The 24988-nt window shown below is 38.2% G+C and overlaps 1 protein-coding gene across 30 annotated transcripts in view; it reads right to left on the reverse strand.

Annotated features, from left to right (window-relative positions):
• PBRM1 (polybromo 1) overlaps nucleotides 1-24988 on the reverse strand; it is a 134287-nt gene that overhangs the window by 76560 nt on the left and 32739 nt on the right. For 15 of the 30 annotated variants that reach the window (XM_079795194.1, XM_079795204.1, XM_079795217.1 and 12 more), the window contains 9 exons: nucleotides 23032-23114; nucleotides 21939-22034; nucleotides 20948-21039; nucleotides 18540-18753; nucleotides 11180-11321; nucleotides 9751-9848; nucleotides 7541-7585; nucleotides 1271-1547; nucleotides 509-614 (listed from right to left, as the gene is read on the reverse strand). In XM_079795194.1, coding sequence (XP_079651320.1) covers nucleotides 509-614; nucleotides 1271-1547; nucleotides 7541-7585; nucleotides 9751-9848; nucleotides 11180-11321; nucleotides 18540-18753; nucleotides 20948-21039; nucleotides 21939-22034; nucleotides 23032-23114 — 1153 coding nt within the window. The remainder of the gene's footprint in view (nucleotides 1-508; nucleotides 615-1270; nucleotides 1548-7540; nucleotides 7586-9750; nucleotides 9849-11179; nucleotides 11322-18539; nucleotides 18754-20947; nucleotides 21040-21938; nucleotides 22035-23031; nucleotides 23115-24988) is intronic. The other 15 variants (XM_079795221.1, XM_079795220.1, XM_079795222.1 and 12 more) reach the window with 3 other exon arrangements.

A 24988-nucleotide genomic window follows, 5' to 3' on the forward strand; every position in this document is an offset into this window, starting at 1 on the left:
AAACGTCCTGCTTAACCCAATAGTAGTAATTATTTTTGAGTTATTCTTTTCCCTCAAAGTTTTTAATACCATCCATACACCACATTAAAGACAGCTAAGTTAACTTATAGATAGTACAGTGGCTGGACATCCCTACCCTCTCAAATTCTGTCTAGGAGAAGTTGCTGGGATTCATTTTTAATTCTAGTAATCAGCAAACATACAAAAACCAAAATTTGCCACTACACCCATTCAGGCATCATATATAGAAAAAAAAAACCTATTCTGACTAACATTTACAAAATATCCATCACATTCAAGAAAACACCACTGACATTATATTCTATTCCTACATGCTTTCCACAGTTTAACAACTTAAAATATGGAAGTGAATGCTTGAGAGGAAGAAAGAAACTCTATGCTGGAGTGCAAGTTCAAATACATTCACCATTTATTAAGTATTTTTCAGTAAATCAGTAATCTATCCTTGATAGACTAAATGGAATAACAAACTGTGAGGTTGCCTTACTCAGCTTGAGTTTGGGAGAAGCCATGTCATCATCATCAGGAAGTGGTCCCAGCTCTTTCCTTTTATCTTTGAGTAACTTTTCCAGGATGTGCGCATCGTTGTACACCTATATTCCATAAATATATTTACAATTATTTTCTAAAATACTTACTAATGAAGTAGAATACATATCCATAAAGAAGTCTTAAAAATACAGGTTAGAATAGTTTGGAACTAAAGAAATAAAGCTTGAGATCACCATCAAGCAACAAAATCACACCTCTCTGCGGTGGGCTTAGGCTTCAATTGATTTGTTTAAGCTTTCCAGGAGATTTTAATGTGCAGACATGCATGCTAACGTTTGAGAACTACTATAGTAGAATCATTGCAAGTGACTACAGAAGTTTTAAAACATATTTACATGTGTTTTGTTCTTCATAAATCTTTTTCACTGGACCCTCAAAGTAGCAGACTTAGCTCAATAAAAATTAAAAATATCTAATAGTTGGAGAGAATATCTCAAACCAAGTCCCAGGTTAAATGGGATTTAGCATCAGTCTGAGTTCACAGTCTGGAATCTGATCTGTGAAAAGCAACAATCCCTGCTTAGGCGCTCTCTCTGAAGAATGGTTGACTGAAGGGTAGGATATCTCATCACTGATGTTTCTATCTCTCTCTCCCTCTCCCTTTCTCTCTGAAATAAATAAAAATATATTAAAAAAAGAAAGAAAGAAAATGTGTCTTAACTACACTGAAAAAAACTGATTCCTGATATGTCCTTACCTGGGAGCCTTCCTCATTATAGTGTCTGGCATTCCGGAACATCAACTTCATGTCTTCCATCATACCCTCTTCCCCTGCATATTTGTCATTGCGGATGTTATGCTCAATTATTTTCAAGTCCATTGGCTCCAAAATGATTTTATAATAATCAGGATAGTCCTTTTTGGATGGTTTAACCATAAATAGATCACAAAGTCTTCTGCCTGAACCTGGCTCACGAGCTTCAAGAACAACATTGAATAAGATTTTCATTCGCTGCTTTCTTATGTTCTTTTTACTGTTGAAAGGGGAGGTAGAAAAGGGGAAAATGAGAAATTCAGGTTTTTTTATACAAGGATATACATGAAATGAAATTAATTAATATTGCAGGTGCTTCATAATGATTATAATTTGTTGATTATGTATGCCACAAACACAGTAAACATGCTGGAAGCTATAAGCAAGTATAAGGAAAATTTCCAAAATCATTAAAACGTAGTGACTATGGAGGAGCAGCCAATGAACACCAGACAAACCTGTTTAGAATATTTATGAAATGCAATGCTTGAAAAAAGATCTTGTCTGACAGCCAAAAAACATAAAATCTTATTATCAATTGAAATGTTTTGTTTTTAAGAATACAGCAAAAGAGAATTAAAACTATTAATTCCCTACTTAACAGTCCTCACTTAAAAAACAAAACACAAATGCACACACACAAGTGTTCTCTCTCTTAAGACAACCACTCTGAACACCTGCATATCCTAATTACCAGAAAACAAAGTGGGTCTGTCTTCCAGATTAGCATTTCTATAGTAGATACAAGTCTCTCTTGCATTTACCCTGTCAGGGTCAGTCCCTGCTTCCTTCCTCCATCAGCAGTATTCCATAACCCCAACCTAGTGTAAAGAATGGTCTGTGTCGCCAGAAAACTTGAAGGAATGAAAACTGACTTTGAAGCCAATAGGAGTCCCTTGGAGCAAGCCTGGCACCTTGCTTGGTCATGTGGTTCATGGCAGTCTTTCCAGGTAAGGAACGAGGGTTGCTTTTTTGAGAGATGGCAAGGAAGGAACCTCAAGACATTTTGGAAACCTCAAGAATGTGAGGAATTCACCCAGGTCTATAGGTATTGCAATCAAACCTGATGGCTTCTTTGCCCTAACGGGCTCATTAAAGCTCAATCATGAGATTCCAGCAAAGCAGATTTTTAAAAAGCCTATACAATCTATTGCTATTCTTGTTATGTTTATGCAAACAATCAGGCCAAACTGAAACTGGACGTAATACAGTAAATAAATAGGTCTCTAATAAAAATGAGGGTGATTTTAGGGGGAAAAATTGTACTTCAATAGACTCTAATACACAGCTGTGAATATTAGACACAAATTCAATTAATTATCTCCAAAGTTTTATTTTTCACCTATGAACTGAACTGGATCCTAAATTTTTTAAATGTTTATAAATATTTGGCTACAACCTTCCAAACTAATGTTTTATTTTTCTCCCATCCTTTTACTTGGAATTATTAGAACTAAAACTTTTTCCTTCCACTGGACCATTTGTAGTAACTCTTGTCATTCCAACTTTTGCCCCAATACTATGTTTTGTAACACAGTTTGTCTCCACCAGGTTATAAGCCTTACTCATCCTCAGGGACCTGTAGACGCCACTGTCACCTCCTTCCATGCCTAGGCTTCATAGTCCCTGACAGACAGCAAGATTCTCTTGGCTCTGAAGAAAAACGTCACCTCCTTTCAGCAGGAAGCTGGTACAGAAGACACCCTGCACTCCTTTTCTCTGAGATTTCAGAGCCAAGATCCCTGAGGGGGTGATGCTGTAGGCAGTTAGACAGACATGAGCAGAGCAAGGATGGGCCAGGTAAAGAAGGTCAACAGGATGGAAAGTCCAGGTATCTAGCAATGGACAATCAATTGTAGGGTGGGACCTCGTCCCCAGGGTGACTTTTCCCTCACTAACATATCGCTGGTCATGCAGTTTGGACCCCCTGACCATTTCTCCCTAGAGATAACATCTAGCCTCAGTTGTACTTCAGTTCCAGGCCCAGATAAACAACAAAACCAGCCAAGGCTGACATCAGGACTAGCTGCATTGAATAATCTCCCCCCTGCCCTGGTGCTGGCCATTCAATCAGTGGAGACCACAATCATGAATGGACACACCTGGAAAACTGCTGAATATTCTGAGACCATACCCTGGGGCCTTCCCTAAAATGTCCATCCTTAACCCCTAGGATGGAGGACGCAGTGCACTCTCCCTCCTGGGAACATGCCCGTGCCTTTTCCTTTATCCCTTCCCCCCCACACACCTCACCCCCTAGCACATTACCATTAGCTTCCCCACTCCCAAGCTCCAAGAACCCTTCCTTTACCTTTGTAACTTGTTTACTAAGCCCATTTCTCCTAGGAATTAATTTTTATACCTCTATAATTTACCAAATAAAATTTCTCTTACAAAAAAATAGTCTGTGGTTCATCTGAGCTCTTGAGTAAATTTTCATCCTTGAGTGTGATCCCTGTCTTATTCTCCAAATTCCCCCAATGAGATCCTATATAATAAAGAGGTGATATGCAAATTGACCATCACACCCTCATAAGATGGCTGTCTACCACCAGGCCAGCAGAGGGGTTAGTGAGGGACAACCAAACAACTAAACAAGCAGGCTGCATGGGGCGATCAGGTCGGCAGGGGGGTTAGTGAGGGATGACCAAACAACTGAACAGCAGGCTGCGTGGGGCGACCAGGTTGGCAGGGGGGATAGTTGGGGCGACCAGGCCGGCAGAGGGGGGCAGTAAGTGGTGACCGGGCCGGTGGGGTGGGGTGGTGGTGGAGGACAGTTAGGAGCGACCAGGCTGGCAGGGAGGGGAGATCAGGCCAGTGGAAGGGGGGGGGGCAGTTACGGGTGACTGGGCAGGCAGGCAGGTGAGCGATTAGGAGCCAGCGGTCCCAGATTGGAGAGGGTGCTGGCTGGGCTGAGGGGACCCTAGGCACAAATTTCGTGCACCGGGCCTCTAGTATGATACTAAGAAACTGAAGTGAGTGGTATGGAACAAAGTACAAGGGATCAGATTGGGACCTGAGTTAAAAAAGGGCCCGCAAGAACATATGGGCTAGTCTCTGAATTGCTGAGGAAACTGGTTCAAAGAGGCTAAATGACCTGCCCAAGGTGAGTGGTTCAGTGAATTATCAGAAGAGATGTTCTTCCAATATGATTTCTGGTCTAATGTATGTCTTCAACACACTGATAAAGAAATTCTAGCCAGACTCAAACCAGCAGTCTCAAAGTGAACAGGAATATAGGTAATAAAAAGAAATAACGTATGACTTAATTTCTATTTAACAGAAACTAAAATCCTATAATGTTGTACTTAGAGATAAATAGTTTTTTATCTGTTCCCTATCTTAAAAACGAAAGGAAATTCATCCTTGAAGCAAACTATGTGTCTGAATGGGTCTCCAAGTCCAGTCCTCTGACCAGTCACTGTATTGCTGGGTCACGAAGAAGCCAAAGGCCAGATATTTTCTCTCCAAGGTTCAAAATATGCTTAAAAGAAAGAAAAGAAACAAAACTCAAAGAATAATTAACAGATGTGAAAAGAAATATTCATCCTTAATCACCAAAGAGTCATGGGTTCCATTCCCACTCAAGGGAACATAACCAGGTTACAGGTTAAATCCGATAGCTGGTCAGGGTGTGTGCAGTAGGCAACCAATTGATGTGTCTCTCTCACATCAATGTTTCTTTCTCCCCTCCCACCCTCTCTAAAAATCAAGGGAAAAAATATCTTTGGGTGAGGATTAACAAAACAAAACAAAAAGTAAAATGCCTCAGAAATGCTATCTTCCTAGCATCACGGAGCTATTAGGTGACAAAACGGATCCCCATTTCCTAGGGCTGGGATCATCCCCAGAAGCTGTGTATTCAGACTGCTCATTTCCCTTAGTGGCCTCCTTGATCATTCCTGCCATTTCCTCCTATCATTATTTTTGTGTCTCTATGTCAAATTAGTGATTGTTATGTGAGGACAATCTAGAACAGCGGTCGCCAACTGGTGGTCCGTGGACCACTGGTGGTCAGTGAGGTCCAAAAGGTTGGCGACCGCTGGTTTAAGGAAACCTTTGGAGCAGCAGTCACCTACTGGCAGTCCACGGACCACTGATGGTCCATGAGGTCCAAAAGGTTGGCAACCGCTGATCTAGAAGATGTTTCATCTACTGAAAATTATTTCTCCAAAGTGGCATCCTGGGGCAATGATGTGAGAGGAAGAGTTCTCTCAATAAAGGTTTTTAGCAAGTGGATAATGGAAAGGGAACTTGGGACAAAGCTCCAATAGCAACGAACTCCACATCTAGGGAGAAATTAAATCACAGATGACTTTAACCTTCAGGAAGCCTCTAAAGAAACATTTCAGAACCTAAATTTGATATAACAGAATACTTAAAACTAATAAAGTCAGATATGGTTTCTTTAGTTCTTACTTGTGGGTGCTGAACTTCAAAAGGAAGACTAGGGAATTCTATTTTAAACATCTGAGCTTAAAAGAGCTCTTTAATAATCTACTCAGAATGAAATCACTCCTCATTCCAGAAATACCAAGCAGAACAATTCAATTGAGGCCCTTACCTAGACCAAAAAATCAGCTCTATTCACTTCCTAGCTCCAATACAACTACCATTAGGCTTTTCTGTATGAAGCTACACATATTCTAATGTGAGTTAGTCTAGGGCAGAATTTTTATCAGACTTTTAAAGAGAAGAAAAGGCTTTTAACTAAATTTTAGGGAAAATGCCAAAAAGTAAAAGAATGGCAAGTGGTCAGTTCTTCCTACTGGAATAACTGACACTAGGCAGTTTTGAATGGAACATACTCAAAATGTAAAATCTAACTGTTTAAGAAACTGCTCTAGTCTGGTCAGTGTAGCTCAGTGGTTGAGTGTCAGCTCATGAACCAGTAGGTCAAGGTTCGATTTCTGGTCAGGGCACATACTCAGGTTGTGGGCTCAATCACCAGTAGGGGCAGTGCAGGAGGCAGCCAATCAATGATTCTTTCTCATCATTAATGTTTCCATCTCTCTCTTCCTCTCCCTTCCTCTCTCTGAAATAAAAACATTTTTTTTTTTAAAGAAAAGGAACTGCTCTAATAACTGAAATTTACTGTTTTATGACATGTATTACTAATAACATCCTTTCTACATTTGTATCATTCATGCTTTAAGAGAGATGTATAACTAGTTTCCATCCTCAAAGGCAAGCAAACTTTTTTTATTAGAGTCACTTAGGATCTTTTCTGAACACATCCATTTTTGTTATTTTGTTTACATTTTTCCAAGTCCTTAAATAAGGTTTTGTAGGATGGACTACACATGGTAGCAATATACAGATAAGTTTAGAATACTAACTTAAACATGGTAGGAAAATCAGATTTCTTAAAGCTATTTGGGCAATCATAAAACATTTCCATACAACTACACAACTATGTATCTTATGTAATTATTTTAGTACAATCTTCCCACATAGTTTCATTTGTTTTCAACCTGTTTTCCTGACTTAATAAATTCCTGACAGGTACAGGTGATGACTAAACGTTCTCCTTTATGACCTGTAAGAACAGAGTCTGGTGTTCTGCAAGCAATTGACACTCCATGAATGCCAGATAGCAAAGATAAAAATAAAAGCACCACACAATGAATACTAGGACTATAACATGGCAACTCATAGGCTGTTTTAAAAATCACAAGTAACATGCAAAATAATGGATGCTTTTAAATAAATAAAACATGGACAAGATCAGAGACTAAGAAAATGTGTTCATGCTCAAAAAGCACTAACCCAATGGTAAGTGTCAACACAGACCATCATCACTTGGATTGTCAACACTGATATTAATCCCTCCACCATCCCCAATAGGTAAAGGGCATCTCTGAAAGGGAATTAGCATCTGCTAGCTTCTGGATGCTGGCAATGCCATCATAAACTTACCCTCTACCTTTTGCTGTTGAAGCACAGCCACAATGACTGGTGAGAGGGCTTGTTGCCCCTGGCCAACCAAGCAAATTAAGGCTACTGAACTTATCTAAGTTAACTAATCCTGACTTTCTTTTACTACTGTACTTCTAAACTATACTGTTTTCTTCATTCATAAAATAAACTAGCAATCAAGTAAGAACCATTATTTCACATGCTTAAGACTTCACTTTTCACCTAAACAATACTACTGACCATGCCACAGCTTACACTTTTAAAAATGTTTATTCATAAAAAAAGACTGCACACCTGGATAGCCTCCTGAGACCAAACATCTCACTGTCAAGAGTGTTCCTGGGAAAGCAGAAACAAACATTACATGTGAAGAGAAAATAAGCAATATTGGAGGGTTATGTATAAACCAAATATGGTTGAGAAAAAAAGGATTTATTCAATCCAAAAGATAAAGGATATAAGAACACTTGGGACATTTCAACATGGAAGACAGCAGTTAGATTTTTGGGTAGAGGGCTGAGGGGGAAGAATGCAATCCCACAATGAAGAGAACACATCACATTAATTTTTCTCAGACTCATTAATATTAAAAAAATAGGGCAAAGATAGAATTATTCTTGGAAAACGTGGTCCTGACTTCCCTGGACAAGCTTAACTTAAATTCCTAGGCTACTGTGTTTGCCTGAATTTTGGAGAAGTATACTTTTTATTCCCAAATCCTCTTAACATAACTATCTTCTAAATTAGTAAGCCTTTAGGAAGGCACAATAATTACATTATTTCCTTTGTCATAGTCTAAAATATAGGACTTCTCTCAAACTCTTAATGACCACTCATGCCTATTATTTCATAACCGGGTAGGTTCTTTTACTGCTTTAGCTATGATTTATATTTGTTGTTCACTTATATCTGTTTTTCACGTTGTTAAACAAAACACTTTCTAGGAAATCTGTTCATAAAGGGACTTTTGGTTTGAAGTGGAATTTTATTATTTCAAGAATTTAATGCTCAGTTTTCTTTTTACAGCAGGTTTTAGAGTAATATCTTTCATTTAATCAACTTGGGTTGTCCCACAGATATAGGTAATTTTTAAGTATCTGGCCTGAGCTAATGCATCCGTGGAACTGTATTTGTGTGTGTTTTTAAACACTTAACTAGTTTACAATCTCTCTTTTCATTCAGTGTTGGCACTAACTGTACCATCACTTTTGCCTCCATTACCTTCTTTTGCCTGGGAAGTGTTTATCTTTGGTGACTGATCTGGAAAACACAGGTGATGCTGTAGTAGAGTTATATAATTACACTCAAAGATGTTCTTGATTTGATGTCTCTGATCTGCTTTCACATTTTTCCTCCGTTGTCCCTGGTATAACAAGGAATTAAGAACTTGGAAGGATGAAATTCATAGGCCAGTAATGGAGGAGACTCACATCTCAGGGTACACCAATCAATTTCGTTACCATGGCATAGACTAGCAAACAAAGTTATTTTCCAAGCTAAAAAAAAGTTTTCCCAAATGCTATTTTATAAGAGGGTAATACAGGACAGCTTCTCTTTACTTAACCATTTTTTTAATCCCTTCATCTTAGTGGATCTCTTAATGTATGAACAGAATTGTATCAACAGTTACTAATGACTTCTTCATTCAGCTTTGAATCTGTCAAGCCCTGCTATTAGTGATTAGCTTATTCCTTGTCTAAGGTATCCTCCTTGGATTGACTGCTGATAAAAAGATGGTGAGAGAGTTAAGGCTGAGGGGGAATATAGTGTTCCACAAAGATCAAGCCAGAGAAACTCCATGTGGGAAGCACAGACAAAAGAGATGGCCTTGCATGATTCTTTAGATGGCCTTGCATGATTCTTTATAGAAGTCCAGCTCCAGAATTTCACAGTAAGTTCCCCTTCCATGAAACCCATGAGAGAAAGAAAGGGTTAGGGAAGTTAAGAGAAAGGTTAGAAAAAAAAGAAAGCCAAATATCTAAAATACTGTCTACTTGTCCATTTTTGGTAGAATCCTTTTGGAAAGTGAAAGACAGCTTAATAGTTTATGAACTAAAAGAAGTTATGACTTGGAATTTTACAATCTGACATCCTTAAAATGGCAAATAAAGATCAGATTAACAAGGAAAAACAAAGGGGCAATAGTAATGACTTACTTCACTGCAGTGATAGCACTAATTTTTTTTGTAATTTACCATGAAAACTTACCTAAATTAAATTTAAGTAGCACTATTAAAACAAAATAACGTGGACTACAAAAAGAACATGTTTCGCCAACGTATATAAGTAGTTGTCATTTTTATCTATATCATCTAAAAGCAATATGGTACTTGCACAAAAAAAGTGCTAATTATATAGTTCTAAAAGAATACATGTTATAAAATATTTAAATCTTATAAGAAAATTCATATTTAATAGTTTAAACAACATTTTTCTGTACTTATCTAAGACAAAATAAATAGAAACTGAGAAGATGTCTTCAGTTATGAGAAAAGTATATATACCTTTTTCTTTTGGCACTACCAGTATCAGAGGTGGCTGAAGAAATCATGCTGTCTCCATCCTCAATGTCATCTCTCCTGGCAAGCTCCTTCTTCTTTGCCTAAAACAGAGCAGATCCCGGGAGTCAAGCTCACTCTGCTGAGCACTCCTAGAATATATTAATATTAAAGAGCTAGACATATCAGATTCACCCAGAGAGATACAACCACACGTAGGATTCGCAAAATTAAAGTCATTAAACATTTTCAATAACCCAATTTAACAAAAGCCTGCATGATAAAAAAAGGTTAGAAAATGGATCCAGAGGGTTTGGGAATCAACACTAGCTGAATTTAATACTAAAAAGGGCATTGACTTGTTAAAAGCACTGAGGCAAGTTAAGTTATAGAGGCACCCAGCTCTGGTGGCCATATTTAATTTACATAAAGCCAACTCAAAGATGGCCTTTAGTACCCTCGACTTCTTAAGCAACAGTGTGGCTAAGAAAAAAATTGATGTGAGAAGTGAAAGATCTACTTTTCAACACATGCATTTTTAAAGACCTTCTGGCAAACACAGCTGAAAGTCAAACCACAGTAGACTTAAGGAATACAGATGAAGTACTGAAAGGGAAATACTTGAAATCCACAGCACTGATCATAGTGAAGATTCTTTAGGTTATCTAAAATTGCTTTTGCTGATAACTTGCTTTGGGATTCACTTTCCAAAAAAATTCTACCAAAAACAGACAAGTAGACAGTATTTTTATTTCATATTTATGCCTTTTGTCTCAAAACCCCTAACTGACCCGTAACCTCAGGTACCCTTTAAGGCAGGCGTCCTCAAACTACGGCCCGCGGGCCATATGCGGGTGTTTTTGCCGTTTTGTTTTTTTTACTTCAAAATAAGATATGTGCAGTGTGCATAGGAATTTGTTCATAGTTTTTTTTAAACTATAGTCCGGCCCTCCAACGGTCTGAGGGACAGTGAACTGGCCTCCTGTTTAAAAAGTTGGAGGACCCCTGCTTTAAGGTGTGCTCTCAGAAAGGATCTAATAAACTCATGGACTCTATACAATGATTATTTAGCCTTAAGATGCCCCTTCTCCTACCACCAATGATACCACAAAAGAGACAAAGTCTAGAACCAAAGAAATTAACACCTAATCCATAGAATATCACCTATGATTGGAGGGAACCTGTCTGAGACCCTAAAATCACTCCCCAGAGACAAATTCCTGCCTCTTCTACTCACAAAACTAACCCAGTCTAAACTATAATTTCTATTCTACATGGTCATGATGCTAAAAAAAAATATTCAGCAGTACTTTTTGTTGAAATAAATTATGTGATCTTGCTGGAGGAAATCATACATCTTTAAAAAACATTCTCAAAATGTATAAAATTATTTCAGTTATACATGCAACAACTTAGCAAAACAAAGATATCATACCTGCATGACTTGCTGCAATTTTAGAACTCGTTTGTATATGGCTGAATTGGGAACATTATAGCGTTTGGCATTTTCAAACATTAAATTCAAATCACACTCCAAATGATCCAAAGTTTCATATTCTTGGTTCTTTAGCTTTGTTCTGTAGAAGACAAACATATGGCTAGAATTTTCCATTATGAAAATTATGAAACATCCTTCCTCAAAGTTTAGTGCAGAAATTCTGATAAGCACTGGATGGTATCTTTACTAGTTATACTGATCAGAAGTCTGAAAATGACATTTTCAAGATATAAAGTGAGGAGGCAAAAGTACCATTATATTTAGGCAATATGACAATTTAACTAAAAATCCAAAAGAATAAGCTAGAACACTGTAAGATGTAATCAGAGGACCTAGTAAGGTGGTCCATTACAAAGCAAATATACTAACAAAAATCCTAATGGGAAAATTCTGTTAGTGACTAACATGCAAACCCTAGAAAAATTAGGAAGGTTTAAATGACCTTAATGAAGAATCATGGCAATCTACCCATTTCTGAAAATCAGAGACCATTCCAGTTCATGAAAGTTAAAGCAGAGAAAGTACTGGCAATGCCATGAAGAAACACTTAGAATAACCTTTTTTATCCCCCAGGAGTATCAAATATGGACAATGAAGACTGGTCTTAATATGGTAAATGAGAGACAGAAATATTCCAATACAAACATTTGCAACTAAAATTTAAGTTTTTAATTTACTTAAAAATCTTAAGAATCCTGGAAATATCAATCAGAAAGGATATATGCACCCCTATGTTCATAGCAGCACAATTCACCATAGCTACGATTTGGAAACAGCCTAAGTGCCCATCAGCAGATGAGTGGATTAAAAAACTGTGGTACATCTACACAATGGAATACTAGGCTGCGGTAAAAAAGAAGGAGCTCTTACCATTTGCAACAATAGTGGATGGAGAACATTATGCTTAGTGAAATAAGCCAGGCAGAGAAAGATAAATATCACATGATCTCACTCATTTGTGGAATATAATGAACAACATAAACTGATGGGGAAAAAAATAGATCCAGAAACAGAGAAACATCAATCAAAACGTCAAACCTCAGGGAAGAAATTGTGAGGTAACCAGAAATCCAAGAATGCCTGAGAACGCCTTTCTAGCCACGCTAGCAATCATCAGATGTACGGTAATTTTACCTGGGATAAGAGGGTAAGTATTTTGGTCTTATGCTCCTGACCCTTCATGGGTAAGACCCCTTACGTGGGCTGATCCCCTGACTAATGTAGTTACCAATAATACCAAACACCTTGGTCATCCAGGAGGTCCATGGGTGGGGCAAGAAAGTATAAATACACAGGGGTCTCCACCCAGCTTCCCTTTTGTATGACACAAAATCAAAACAATGTCCCTTTGTGTATACAATTAAAGAGAGGTTTCTGGCTTGTGTGGACACCAAAGAAAGGGTGTCACTACTATCACTACTTGCCCCCGGTAGAGGTGCAGAAAATGTAACTAAGACCTTGTCTATATAAAAAGAAATGAACAGCCAGTTTGAAAGGGAATTCCCATGGACTAGAACAAAGAATATCCTTACATGATATTATTCTACACTGTCATTAAAATTTTTCCCAGATTTGGATCACCCCCATTACTTATAATAGTTCCTCACACCCGTGGGGATAAAAAAAAAAAAATCATCTGTTTGGTGCTTGGAGACAAACGTAACACATCTCTAGATATTTCAGAATTACAACAGCATATTATACAATTACCCCAAACAAACTTACAAACTAATTCTTTGAATGTCTGGCAGCAATTTAAAAAGGACATGAAAGGGTTTAATCCCTTCCACTGTGTAGAGGGCCCCCTGGGAAGGCACCTGAGCATTCTAAATTGGCCCCTCTTGCCCTTTTGGCCAAGAGGGACCTGCTTCTCACAATCCAATTGTTCACAGCTGTTCATGCCAAGGTTGAAACCTCGTGATGGCTGGTACCATGGATCTGTCTCTCGCCCAGTGGGGTGAGCTGGGCCTCCTTGGAGAGGAAACCTGGGTTCCACAAGATATGTGATCAGTGCTGGGACCCTGCCAGCAGGCAAGGGGATCCCAAGGCAGGTGCTGGGCGTGGAGGCCATGGGGGCATAGGCGACCAAGGAGATAGAACTAAACCTCACATCACCCTGCTTGGCCCCGGAGGATGGCTGGTTAGCCAGAGACAGGTAAGATTCCTCAGGGAAGGAACAACCTAAGACAGGCACAGTCAGATAGGGGCCATCAGGAGAGAATTTGGGGGTCAACAGAGGTGGGGCACAGACCTTCACCCCCCCAAGTTTGCAGGGGCCTGAACCCTCACCCCTGCTGAAGGAGATCTCCTGCCCCCATGGCTGCTCAGCTTCACATGCCCAGCTCAAATCGGGACCCAGGTAACAGAGACTTGGCCGACAGCAGATGCCCTCTCACTGCAACAAAATTTGATGGAGATGTCTTGCACCCATGATCCGGGGAACTGGGGTCTATGATATCTAAATCCAGCCTAGCACCAGGAATGCTCAGGGCCTACTCAAGGCAAATAATCCTCTCCACTAATAATTACAGGGTAAAACAAGATGGTTGTTAGAGTATTAAATTTGACAGTAAAATAGTAGTTAAGTTTTCAGACTAATTTAAATTGGCCAATCAAAATAAGCAAATACTCTAGAAAAATCAATTGTACTGGACAAAAAAGCTGTTCCTAAAGTGTTAACTAAAATTTTTATTGGTAGTTCATCTCATGGTAAAATTGCGTAACATATAATGAACCTAAAGCAGTCACATTTTAGTGCAAAAAAGTAAAATTTAAAAGCTATCAAGATTACAGCATAAAATTTCCAAAAGCCTCCCAATATTTAAACCAAAAAAGGGGGGATAGTAGAAGAATATCATGTAAGGAAAAATATCCTGTAAATAAATTACATCTAGAAAATTTTTACTTTAGAAAATTAACTTTCATTTGTAATGCTAACAGCAAGACACCTGGGTAAAACATACATGGTGTCAAAACAAGCCAAAGGAAAATCGTTTGGGCAAGAAAATGAAAAAGGATCGCAAGTCAAATTTATAGAAAATATTCCTTTATTAACTTTTGGTCGAGAATATGTTTGTATATTTTCAGAAAACAACTCCGAGACCATGTGAATTCCTGCAACAGAGAGGAATTGACAGGAGTGCTCCAGCCATGAAGTCAGAAGAGAAACAGTCCAGAGATGGAAGACGCTGATCATGCCTTGCCATACTAGCAGTCAGCAGATGTGCGTCACTGCAGATTGCCCAGGACCAAACCAGAGAGGGTCGGACCTGCATTACCACCATTTGTCCACCATCCAGAACTGAAATATCATTGCTGTTATGAACACATAAACAACTGTTGGACATAGAAACTGGGACTCAAAAGAACTGTTGGCCCAGAAAGAAACTCACTATAGACTGATTCATTTGCCTCTCAGCATAACTATTATTGCTTGTCTCATTTTCGGTTCCTATAAGTGTATTCCTAGTATCACATGAGCTCACTCATCTAGGGGAAAAGATGAACATAGACTGTAGAACAAGAACAGCATTGATCAGACCTCAGAGGAGGGGACAAGGGAGATAGATCAACCAAAGGACTTGTGTGCTTGCATATGAGCCTAACCAGTGATCACGGACAACAGGGGGAGGGGGGCATGCGTGTGGGGGGGTTTGGGAAGGGAATGGGGGGGGGGGTTGATGACAAATATGTGATACCTTAATCAATAAAGTAATTTAAAAAAAATCTTAAGAATCCTGATATTTCTCTGAGACACTATGGCTGTTACTAATACCAATTCTCATAAAGTCCCTGTATACTTTGTACCAAGTGAAGAGTCATGGTCTGCCTAACTCTCTATATATGAATTTAGACAGGATACACTTTTCAACCTTTTGATTATAGCACTTGTATCCTATTCATCAAAGTCACAAAAATAGTATTAAGAACAATATGTGTAAATAGCTTCACAGAATAACTGCATAAATTCCACACTTTCCTCTTAGAATGATATCCATCCTGCATGTAAAATTTTACTTAAAATTTACCAAAATCATATGCAGACTCCATGTACTACTTAAAGAGTTATGAATGTTAGAGGACATCTTTGGGATGAAGCAAAAAACAACTAAGCACAAACTCAGCTATCAGTACCAGCTATGTAACTAGTACCCAGAATTTCAATTACAGTCTCAGACTTATTTCTGTCAACTCCAAGGATAATGTGCTGGAAACACCCACAAAGAACAGAGAACCCAAGTTTGTAAATGACAATCCATAATAAATCTGAAGTTACTTATCAGAATGAAGTTAATCAAGAATAGTGGGTCAAGGGAAGAACATAATGGAAAATAAAAAATGGAGCCATGCTGTCTAGCTTCTGCCCACTCTTCCATTTAAAAAAAATATATATATTTTTATTGATTTCAGAGAGGAAGGGAGAGGGAGCGAGATAGAAACATCAATGATGAAAAAGAATCTCCTACCAGCTGCCTCCCGCATGCGCCCCCACTGGGGATCTAGCCTGCAACCTGGGTATGTGCCCTGACTGAGAAGTGAACCATGACCTCCTGGTTCATAGGTAGATACTCAACCACTGAGCCACACTAGCCTGGCCACTCTTCCATTTTTGTTGCTTTTGATGACACTCTACTATCTTCTTTCTGCCAACAAATCTTACTAGGACTGTGTTGTACTAGTCACATATGGCTATTTAAGTCAAAATTTAATTTAAAAGCTAGTTCCTTAGTTACACTAGCCACATTACAAGTGCTCACCAGTCACATGTAACTAGAGGCTACCATACTGGACAGCATAGCTCTAGATTTCCCTTTTGGCTGTTGTAGACCACAATGGAAGGTAGCCCAGCTACTGTGAGGCACCACTAGCCAATCTTTCCTTGGAAAGAAGGCAAATTAGACATCTTAACCTTTTGCACTCGGATGTCGAGTGTGACTCGACACGGTTAGCATCGGTAGCAGCTCGTATGTCGAATTGTATTGAATGTATCAATAATTTGAAATATAAAAAAATCCAAATAAATAAGTTTGTATGAAAAGAAACTCCAGTTTTTTATTCTACTGCCGCGCTTTGTAAAATCTGGGGTATTTAAAAAATTAAATCCCAAGTAGAATAAAGGAATCGAGAAAAAAGCAAGCGAGTGCAAAGGGTTAAAAGTTGATCCTTCGCCCTGACTGGTTTGGCTCAGTGAATAGAGACGTCAGCCTTTGGACTCAAGGGTCACAGGTTCGATTCTAGTCAAGGGCATGTACCTTGGTTTCGAGCACATCCCCAGTGGGGGTGTGCAGGAGGCAGCTGATCGATGTTTCTCTCACATATATGTTTCTAATTATCTCTCCCTCTCCCTTCCTCTCTGTAAAAAAAATCAATAAAATATATTAAAAAAAAAAAAAAAAGTTGATCCTTCAGAACCCTAGTGTGCTACCATATAGGCCTCAGCCACGTCTCTATTCCTCACACTCCCCTACCTGTGTGCCAGATAACTACCAGAGTAAAGTTTAAAAGAAGGGAAAAGTTATTGTAGATTATTGACTTGACAAAATAAGGTTTATATTAAAAAATTCTAACTTGAGAGAAAGTTGTAGGCAGGTGAATGAGCTGGCTGCAGATGTGTCTTCTTCTGAACTAAATTAATTAGACTATTTGAATTAAAAGAAAAGACAGTGGGATAAAAGATAATGACAAAAACCGTTCAATTAAAAGAGACTCTCTCAACGTTTACAAGACTATCTTTTCTAAGGTGAAGAGTATAAACCACAAACTTCCAGGCTATTTTCTTATGAATGGCAGCCTTAATTTCCATGTTATTTTAAGAGGGTAAAATTAGTTGATTTTCTATATTATACTTGTGTACAAAACCTCCAAAGTTTGGATTAAATAAAAACACCATAGATCTTTCTGATGAAATGATAAAAGTTACAAAAGCAAAACCATAAAACATGCTTGTTTAAACAACCTTATTTCCGAGAATCCAGTGAATACAAGAATTTTAATTGCTACTATTTTTTTAAATATATATATATATATATATATATTGATTTCAGAGAGGAAGAGAGAGGGGGAGAGAGATAGAAACATCAATGATAAGACAGAATCACTGACTGGCTGCCTCCTGCACGCTTCCCACCGGGGATCGAGCCCGCAACCTGGGCATGTGCCCTTGACCGGAATCGAACCTGGGACCCTTCAGTCTGCAGGCCAACGCTCTATCCATTGAGCCAAACTGGCTAGGGCTAATTGCTACTATTTGGAAGGTTAAATATCTGCCATGTAAACATCATGTTAATACCAGCTTAATTTGATCTTGCCCAGTTATGATACTTTACCTGCTTCATGCCTCTACCTGGGTATATTGCAAAACCTAACCTACATGTGGAAGTTCTAAAACATCATATTTTATATTACTTATTTCCTACTATTTTTTATGAAACTGTGGTGGTTTAAGTATTATCTGGCTGAATTCCCAATGATCACTTTAACATTGTCTAAACAAAAAAGGGAACCAAGATGAACCATCTTTCAGTTATTGTTTTAGCTGACAAATTCTCTAAGAGCTGTCTAAACTTATTCTGTGGGGAGAGGGGTTCAACTTAGACATATACTTTAAATAGAGATAAATTGTTGTAATTAAAATATCAATAGAAGGTATAGGAAAACTTATGTACTTTGTTCAGTTATAAGAAAATGAAGTTAAATTTTGAGCTGCATGACTTTTTATAATCCATAATCTGACACATAAAATGTCTAGCTGGAACACCTTTCATCAATTTGCATCTTGACTACTGCAGTACAAAGAATATCATTTGTATTTAATCAAATTTATTTCTCACAATAGGAACCATATTCAAGCATACTCTAGACATATGAAAAACATTTTCACCTTTTAATATCCTTTTCCACTTAAAAAAGGAAGATATATGTGCAGCCCTGGCTGGTATGTTCAGTGGTTAGAGCACAGGCCCACGCACCAAAAGGGTGCAGGTTTGATTCCCAGTCAAGGGCACATACCTGGGTTGCAGGTTCAAACCCCAGCCCCAGGTTGGGGCACATGTAGGAGGATATGTCTCTCTCACATCAATGTTTCTCTTTCTCTCCCTCCCTCCCTCCATCCCTCCCTCCCTTTCTCTCTCTCTCCTTCCCTCTCCTTCCTCCCTCCCTCCCTTCCACTCTCTAAATATCAATGGAAAAAATATCCTCAGGTGAGGATTAACAACAACAACAACAACAACAAAGATATATGTGCAGGCTCAACCACAAGAAAATAAATTTATACCAAGTGATGTACCAGACATTTTACCTGATCTGTTGTAGCGATATGGGCATTTTAATTTGCTGATAATAATCAGGGTATTTTTTCTTTGAAGGCAAATGGAAAAAAGGTTCAGCTATTAGCTGCCCTTGGTTATTCCGACAGCTCCTAACTGTGTCATAAAGCTGATAAAAAGGATTTGAAACATCCATAAATGAAGTAATGCTCTCTGCTTCCGACTCTCCTTCTTCATAACGTGCAGCTTGAAAGACAAAAAATGTATTTATGAGGAAAAGAACCATACTTTGAAAAGCTCTTTTAACAACCTTCCAGGTTAACCTATATGTTTGAGAATATTTATTTTAAAAGAGTAAGCTCTACCCCTCACTAAAGATGTTAGTAATGCTCAATGTAACTGTATGATTACTTAGAGAAATGTTATACAGAAATAGAGTAGAATGTTACCTAGTAAATTTGCTATTTTTAAAAGGTTACAAAACAAACAAACAAAAGGTTACAAAGTAATTTATATTTTTAAATGTGCCTTCCTCAGAGACTCCTTGTTCTGTATGTTTGGCCAAGAAAAGGAACAAGTAGCCTTTAATGGTTCTCAGAGCTGAAATGTAAAAGCTAAAACTATAAAATTCTTAGAAGAAAATGTAGGTGTGAATCTTCCTGGCCATTGGCAACTACTTTGTTTTTCCTAATATCTGAAGTGACTAAATAATACTCCTTTTGTGACAACACTACTTATTTGAAAAAAGGCAATAAATACTTTTTAAAAATTTTGTAAATGGTGTGGTTTTTCCCTCAATTTGTCATGTTACTATAAGATTAATGAAGTTAACCAACTGTTAGAAGGAAACCTAAACATAAAACGTGTGTCACTTTTATAATAAGCAAAAAAAAGCTAATGAAAAGAGCAATTTTCTTTCAATTTTTTATGACAAAGCTTAATTTAAATTAAAAAATTTAATTCTGTAGATAAGTATAAAAAAGTTAAATTCATACTCCAATAAGTAGTTTACAGTAATTATGAAATTTTTATAGATTTAGTACAAAATAACATACAGCTGGAAAAATCTGTTGTATCACACTTGATTATAAAATCAAGAGATATGCCAAAATAACTTTATGAAACAAATTTTATCTCTACATATAAAAAAATCTACAATAAAATGAAAAATATTATATCATATTAAGAGAAAGACTGACAATGACATCAAATATATCTTTCCTATTGGCCCGGTGCACAAGATTCATGCAATGGTGGAGGGTGAGGGGGGTGGGTCCCTCAGCTGGGCCTGCACCCTCTTCCGGGAGCCCTCACTCCTTACCCCACCTGCAGCAGAGGCTGGAGAGGCTCCCGCCACTGCCGCTCTGGGCTCGCCAGCTCTGGGCTCGCCAGCCGTGAGCCCTGCTTCTGGCTGAGTGGTGCTCCCACTGTGTGAGCACACCTACCACCAGAGGGCAGCTCCTGCGTTGAGAGTCTGTCCCCTGGTGGTCAGTGCGTGTCATAGCGACCTATCGTTCTGCCGTTTGGGCGATTTGCATTTTATATGGGATAGCTATTGTTTAGATTGCTATTTAACCAACTATGTACTCTTACATGCATTTTTAGTGCTCAATGCCCTCTGTTGGACTTGTTTAAATGGCAATTTACCATTCTGCTTTGATTATAATTTACATACAGGTTTCAAACCAGAATCTTTAAGTCATAAGCTATATCTGAGAAAAGTCAATAACCTGGAAATCCCATATAATAAAAGCCTAATGTGCTAAGTGTCCAACCATTCGTTCAACTGATCAACCAGTCGCTATGACAAACATTGACCACCAGGGGGCAGACACTCCGACCAGTAGGTTAGCTTGCTGCTGGGGTCTGGCCAATTAGGACTGGGCAAAACGGGCCGGACATGCCCTGGAGCCCTCCGGCAGTCCCTCCCTGGTCAGCCCTGATTGGGACTGGGCGAGAAGGGCCGGGTACGCCCTGGAGCCCTCCCGTAGTCCCTCCCCGGGCCTGATCATGCACCAGTGGGTCCCTCGGCCTGGCCTGTGCCCTCTCGCAATCCAGGACCCCTCAGGGAATGTTGGAGAGATGGTTTCGGCCCTATCCCCTCAGGCCAGGCCAAGGTTCCCCACCGGTGCACGAATGTCTTCCTGGGATTCCCTGATGTTGTCACTAGTCTCACTATCACAGGTTTCAAACCAGAATCTACTAATGCTGTCAAACCAACTGTACTGAAAGAAGTATTTACTCAAATACAAACTTTAACACAAAATAAAGCAATAAGCTTTTGATAAGTTTGCCAACCAAAGAGTGAAATCAAAATGCCACAAAATAGCTTGTACTTCAAACCTGACAAACTCTCAGCCAGACCAAAGTCACTGTAATTTCCTTATCCAGAAGGACCCATTGAAAAGGCACTGAACTAGTCTCACAGCCTAATGCCTACCAGCCAAAGCAGCATCCTCTTCACTTTCTGAGCCATACTGAAGTGCCATGGTAATTGCCGATAAACGACCCCCTTGGACTGCTCTTTTATTCCTACAAATAAAAACAAACAATTAGAAGGCATGGAAAGATGTTATAGTAATTTGTTTACTTTATAGGAAATAGGAACTGTTAACAAAACATTCAAAGAAAAAGAATTTCTATTCAATTGCCTCCTCAATTTATCTTTAGGTACTTTTATACTCTCCATAATCGGTTTTATCCAGTATCAATATTTTTATCTTAAAAAAGAGGGAGTGGTGTTAGAAAGCCTAAAGCAGGCTACTTGCAATTTGTTTTTAATATAAATGCAACACTACTTTATTTTATGAAAAGTAAAGATTTGTTAATAATTACTGGTTCTCTTTTAAGATGCTCATATTTACAATGAACACAAATTCTATCACGAACACAAAACCTTTTTAGATTTTACCACATGTTTTACTGGTAATATTAAACATACCCAACAATTTTGCTTAAATATTTTCTAAGAGGTGAGGTCAGGCCTAAAGTAGTACCCCAACCTTTTCTTTCTCTTTATTGATTTTAGTGAGGGAAGAAGGGAGGGGGAGGGGGGGGAAGGGAGAAGGAGGGGGGATGTGGGAGAGGGAGAAGGAGGGGAGAGTGAGGAAGAGGGAGTGGGATGGGGAGAGGGAGGAGGAGAGGGAGAGAAACATCGACTTGTTGTTTCACTTATGGTTGTTTCTTGCCTGTGCCCTGACTGGGGATGGAACCTGCAATCTTGGCATACCTGGATGATACTCTAACCAGCTAAGCTACCCGGCCAGGGCAGTATCTCAACCTTTTAAATAAGGTACTTGATAACAAACTCTTATAATAACCCAGCTCTACCCCAAAATATTACTTCAAGATGGCCATCAAGTAAACACTAGTATGCCTATCCTCATAAACATGGGTCAGCTCTCAGACTAAACACACTCATTCTCTCTCACCGGTAATACTTGCTAGTGGGATTTCTCTCTTCACCAAGGCTGCCTTTACTGTGTGCAGAACCTGTCAGCCTGGCTGCAGCCAAATTTGATGAAGTCCTATCCAGAGATAAGATTAAAAAAACACACAACTCAGAAACTTGACAGCTAAAATCAGAATGCTGGGTAAACAAAAAGGAAACAACCATTTTCTTCTTATCTAAATAGAAATGCTCAAATACTTCTGAGCCTCTATGGTACAGCAGGCGTTGCTCCATAACCTGGGGAATGTACCACAGCTGGTACTACAGAGCTTATGGTCACCAAAGTGATCAAAGAATCTGGTAACCAAGCAAATGTCAGGGTCAGAAGAAAGCTTCTAAAGTAGCCACTCAACCTTTCCATTCAAGTAGGAGGAAACAGAATCCCAGAAGATTTGTTCAAAGTCAGTCCTAGCACAAGGAAAAGCCAGGACAGGATGAGACTTTAGATCTTCCAACAACTGACTAAATACTCTCACGGTAAATATAAACATCTTCTACTATACATTATATACAAATATCATAAAATTACCTATATCATATATAGTATACATCATGTGTATAATATGTTATATACAAAATAAAACTATACATATAACATATATGTATATTATATACATAAACACACACACACACACACAGCAATAAAAGCATATCGTGATGCTAAGTCTTAAAAATTGTTTCTTTTTAAATAAAGCCCTTCAGCTGCAATGAAGGTGCTGGGCAAGTTATCCCTACTCTCTTCAGAATCACATTATAAATAAAATCTTGAAATGCAAAATATTTCTTGTTTTCCACTGTATGGATTTCACTAGCTAGAAGATTAGGCAAATAATAAAAGCACAAGGGTTTTAGAGATTGCTTTTTTAACTGATTTTTTTATAGAGAGAGAAAAAGGGAGAGGGAAACATCAATGTGAGAGAGGAACATCAATTGCCTACCCCTCCCCACCATCGAGCCCCAAACCTGGGCATGTGTCCTGACTGGAATCGAACCCGCTACCTTTCAGTGCACGGGATTATGCTCAACCAACTGAGCCACACCAGCCAGGGCAAACTAGCCATTTTTAAACCTACCTTATTCGAAGGCTTGACTTAGCCATTTCATGTTCAATTTCTGCCTTTTTCATATAAAATATTTTTTTAATAGAATTTGCATCCTGTCAAGACAAAATTAGTTGTTTTACAAAAAGTATCGAAAAAAGGACAGTTTAAAATGTTAATTGTACACTGGACATTTTCTATGGCACTCCTTCTATCCGGAGTAGCCTTTCATTCAACAGCCACAAAGCTGCATCCTCTAACCTTTCCACAAGCTTCCAAAACATCTTTCTAATTAAATATAAGTTTAAAAGCCTTCTAGCTTTTTCAATTAGTTAAGTAAGTTGTAATGATGAACAAGGAAAAACAGTGGTAAAAATATGATGAAGTCTATGAAAATACAATGAACTCTACCTGTGTACACTGACCTAAAAATTGAAACAAAAATACCTTCTAATTAAAGACTATCCACTTAAACTTAGAATGAATGTACTCACTTAAATTAATAGACTACTAATACATCAAAGCCAAAGTTTCCCTTCTCTCTATAATTTACTTTAGAGAAAATAACCACATCAAAAAAGTAGTTCTTAACTGCATCAATAATTGGTATTACACAATTAAAATGTCTAATGAAGGACTAAGAATACAAGGACTACAAATTCATTCTTGGTTTTCATTAAATGTTTCTTAAAAGATAAAAAAGAAAGGTTAACACTGACTACTGAAAGCAACGGTATTTGAATCAGCATTCAGAAAGTCTAAATATTTTATTCCTAAAAGATTTTCTGAGCACCCTGTGCTAAATTCCCAATGATATATTATTAATTCAAGAAATTTCTACAAACAACTGTTCATTACAGGACTATAAAACTTCTGAGGGAACTGCAAAGCAACAAAATAGTCATTATATTTTTTATATTTATTATACTACAGATTGCTTTTTATATGTATGTGGTTTAAATGCAGGGACTAAATCAATATTTAACCAAAAAGTGGATAAAAAACAAACCTTGTCTGGCATAAAGATAGACACGAATGAAATAGAACTAAATCCAGAAATAAAACTATAAATGTATAGTCAATTTATTTTTAACAAGGGTGCCAAGACTAGTCATTGGGGAAAATGAATAATCTTTTCAACATGAGGTACAAGAAAAATAATTATCCCATGTAAAAAAATGAGTGTGGATTCCTATCTAATACTTACCTCATGTTTCCAAAATTAATTAAAAATGGACCAAAAACCTAAATGTAAAAGCTAAAACTACAAAATTCTTAGAAGAAAACATAGATGTTAAGCGTTATGACCTTGAACGAGGTAATGGTTTCTTTTGTTTTGTTTTAAACCTAGACCAGCGTGCACCAACCTTTCGCACCTCACAGACCACCAGTGGTCCACGGACCACCAGTTGGCGACCACTGACCTAGACTGACTTAATCCCGCTCCCTACCCCCAATATTATTATTATTATTATTATTTTAATATATTTTTATTGATTGTATAGAGGAAAGGAGAGGGAGAAAGAGGCAAAGACATCAACAGAGAATCATGCAGTGGCTGACTCCTGCACGCCCGACTGGGGATCGAGCCCACAACCTGGGCATGAGCCCTGACCGGGAATCGAACCTGGGACCTTCTGGTTCCTAGGTCGATGCTCAACCACTGAGCCACACCGGCCAGGCCCCCAATATTATTTTGTATTAGTTTCAGGTTTACAACAAGCATAGTGATTAGGTAATCATATACTTTACAAAGTGTCCCCCCGATATTTCCAGTACCCACTTAGCAACATACATAGTTATTACAATACTGGTAATAGTTTCTTGATAAAACACTAAAAGCACAAATAACCAAAGGGAAAAAATAGACAAACTGGACTTACCAAAATTAAAAATGTTTGTGCATCAAAGGACACTATCTTAAAAGTGAAAAGACAAACCACAGAATGGGAGAAAATACTTGTAAATCATGTAACTGGTCTAGACTATT

This window comes from Cnephaeus nilssonii (genome assembly GCF_951640355.1).
Source record: "Cnephaeus nilssonii genome assembly, chromosome: 17".
Lineage (NCBI taxonomy): Eukaryota > Metazoa > Chordata > Mammalia > Chiroptera > Vespertilionidae > Cnephaeus > Cnephaeus nilssonii.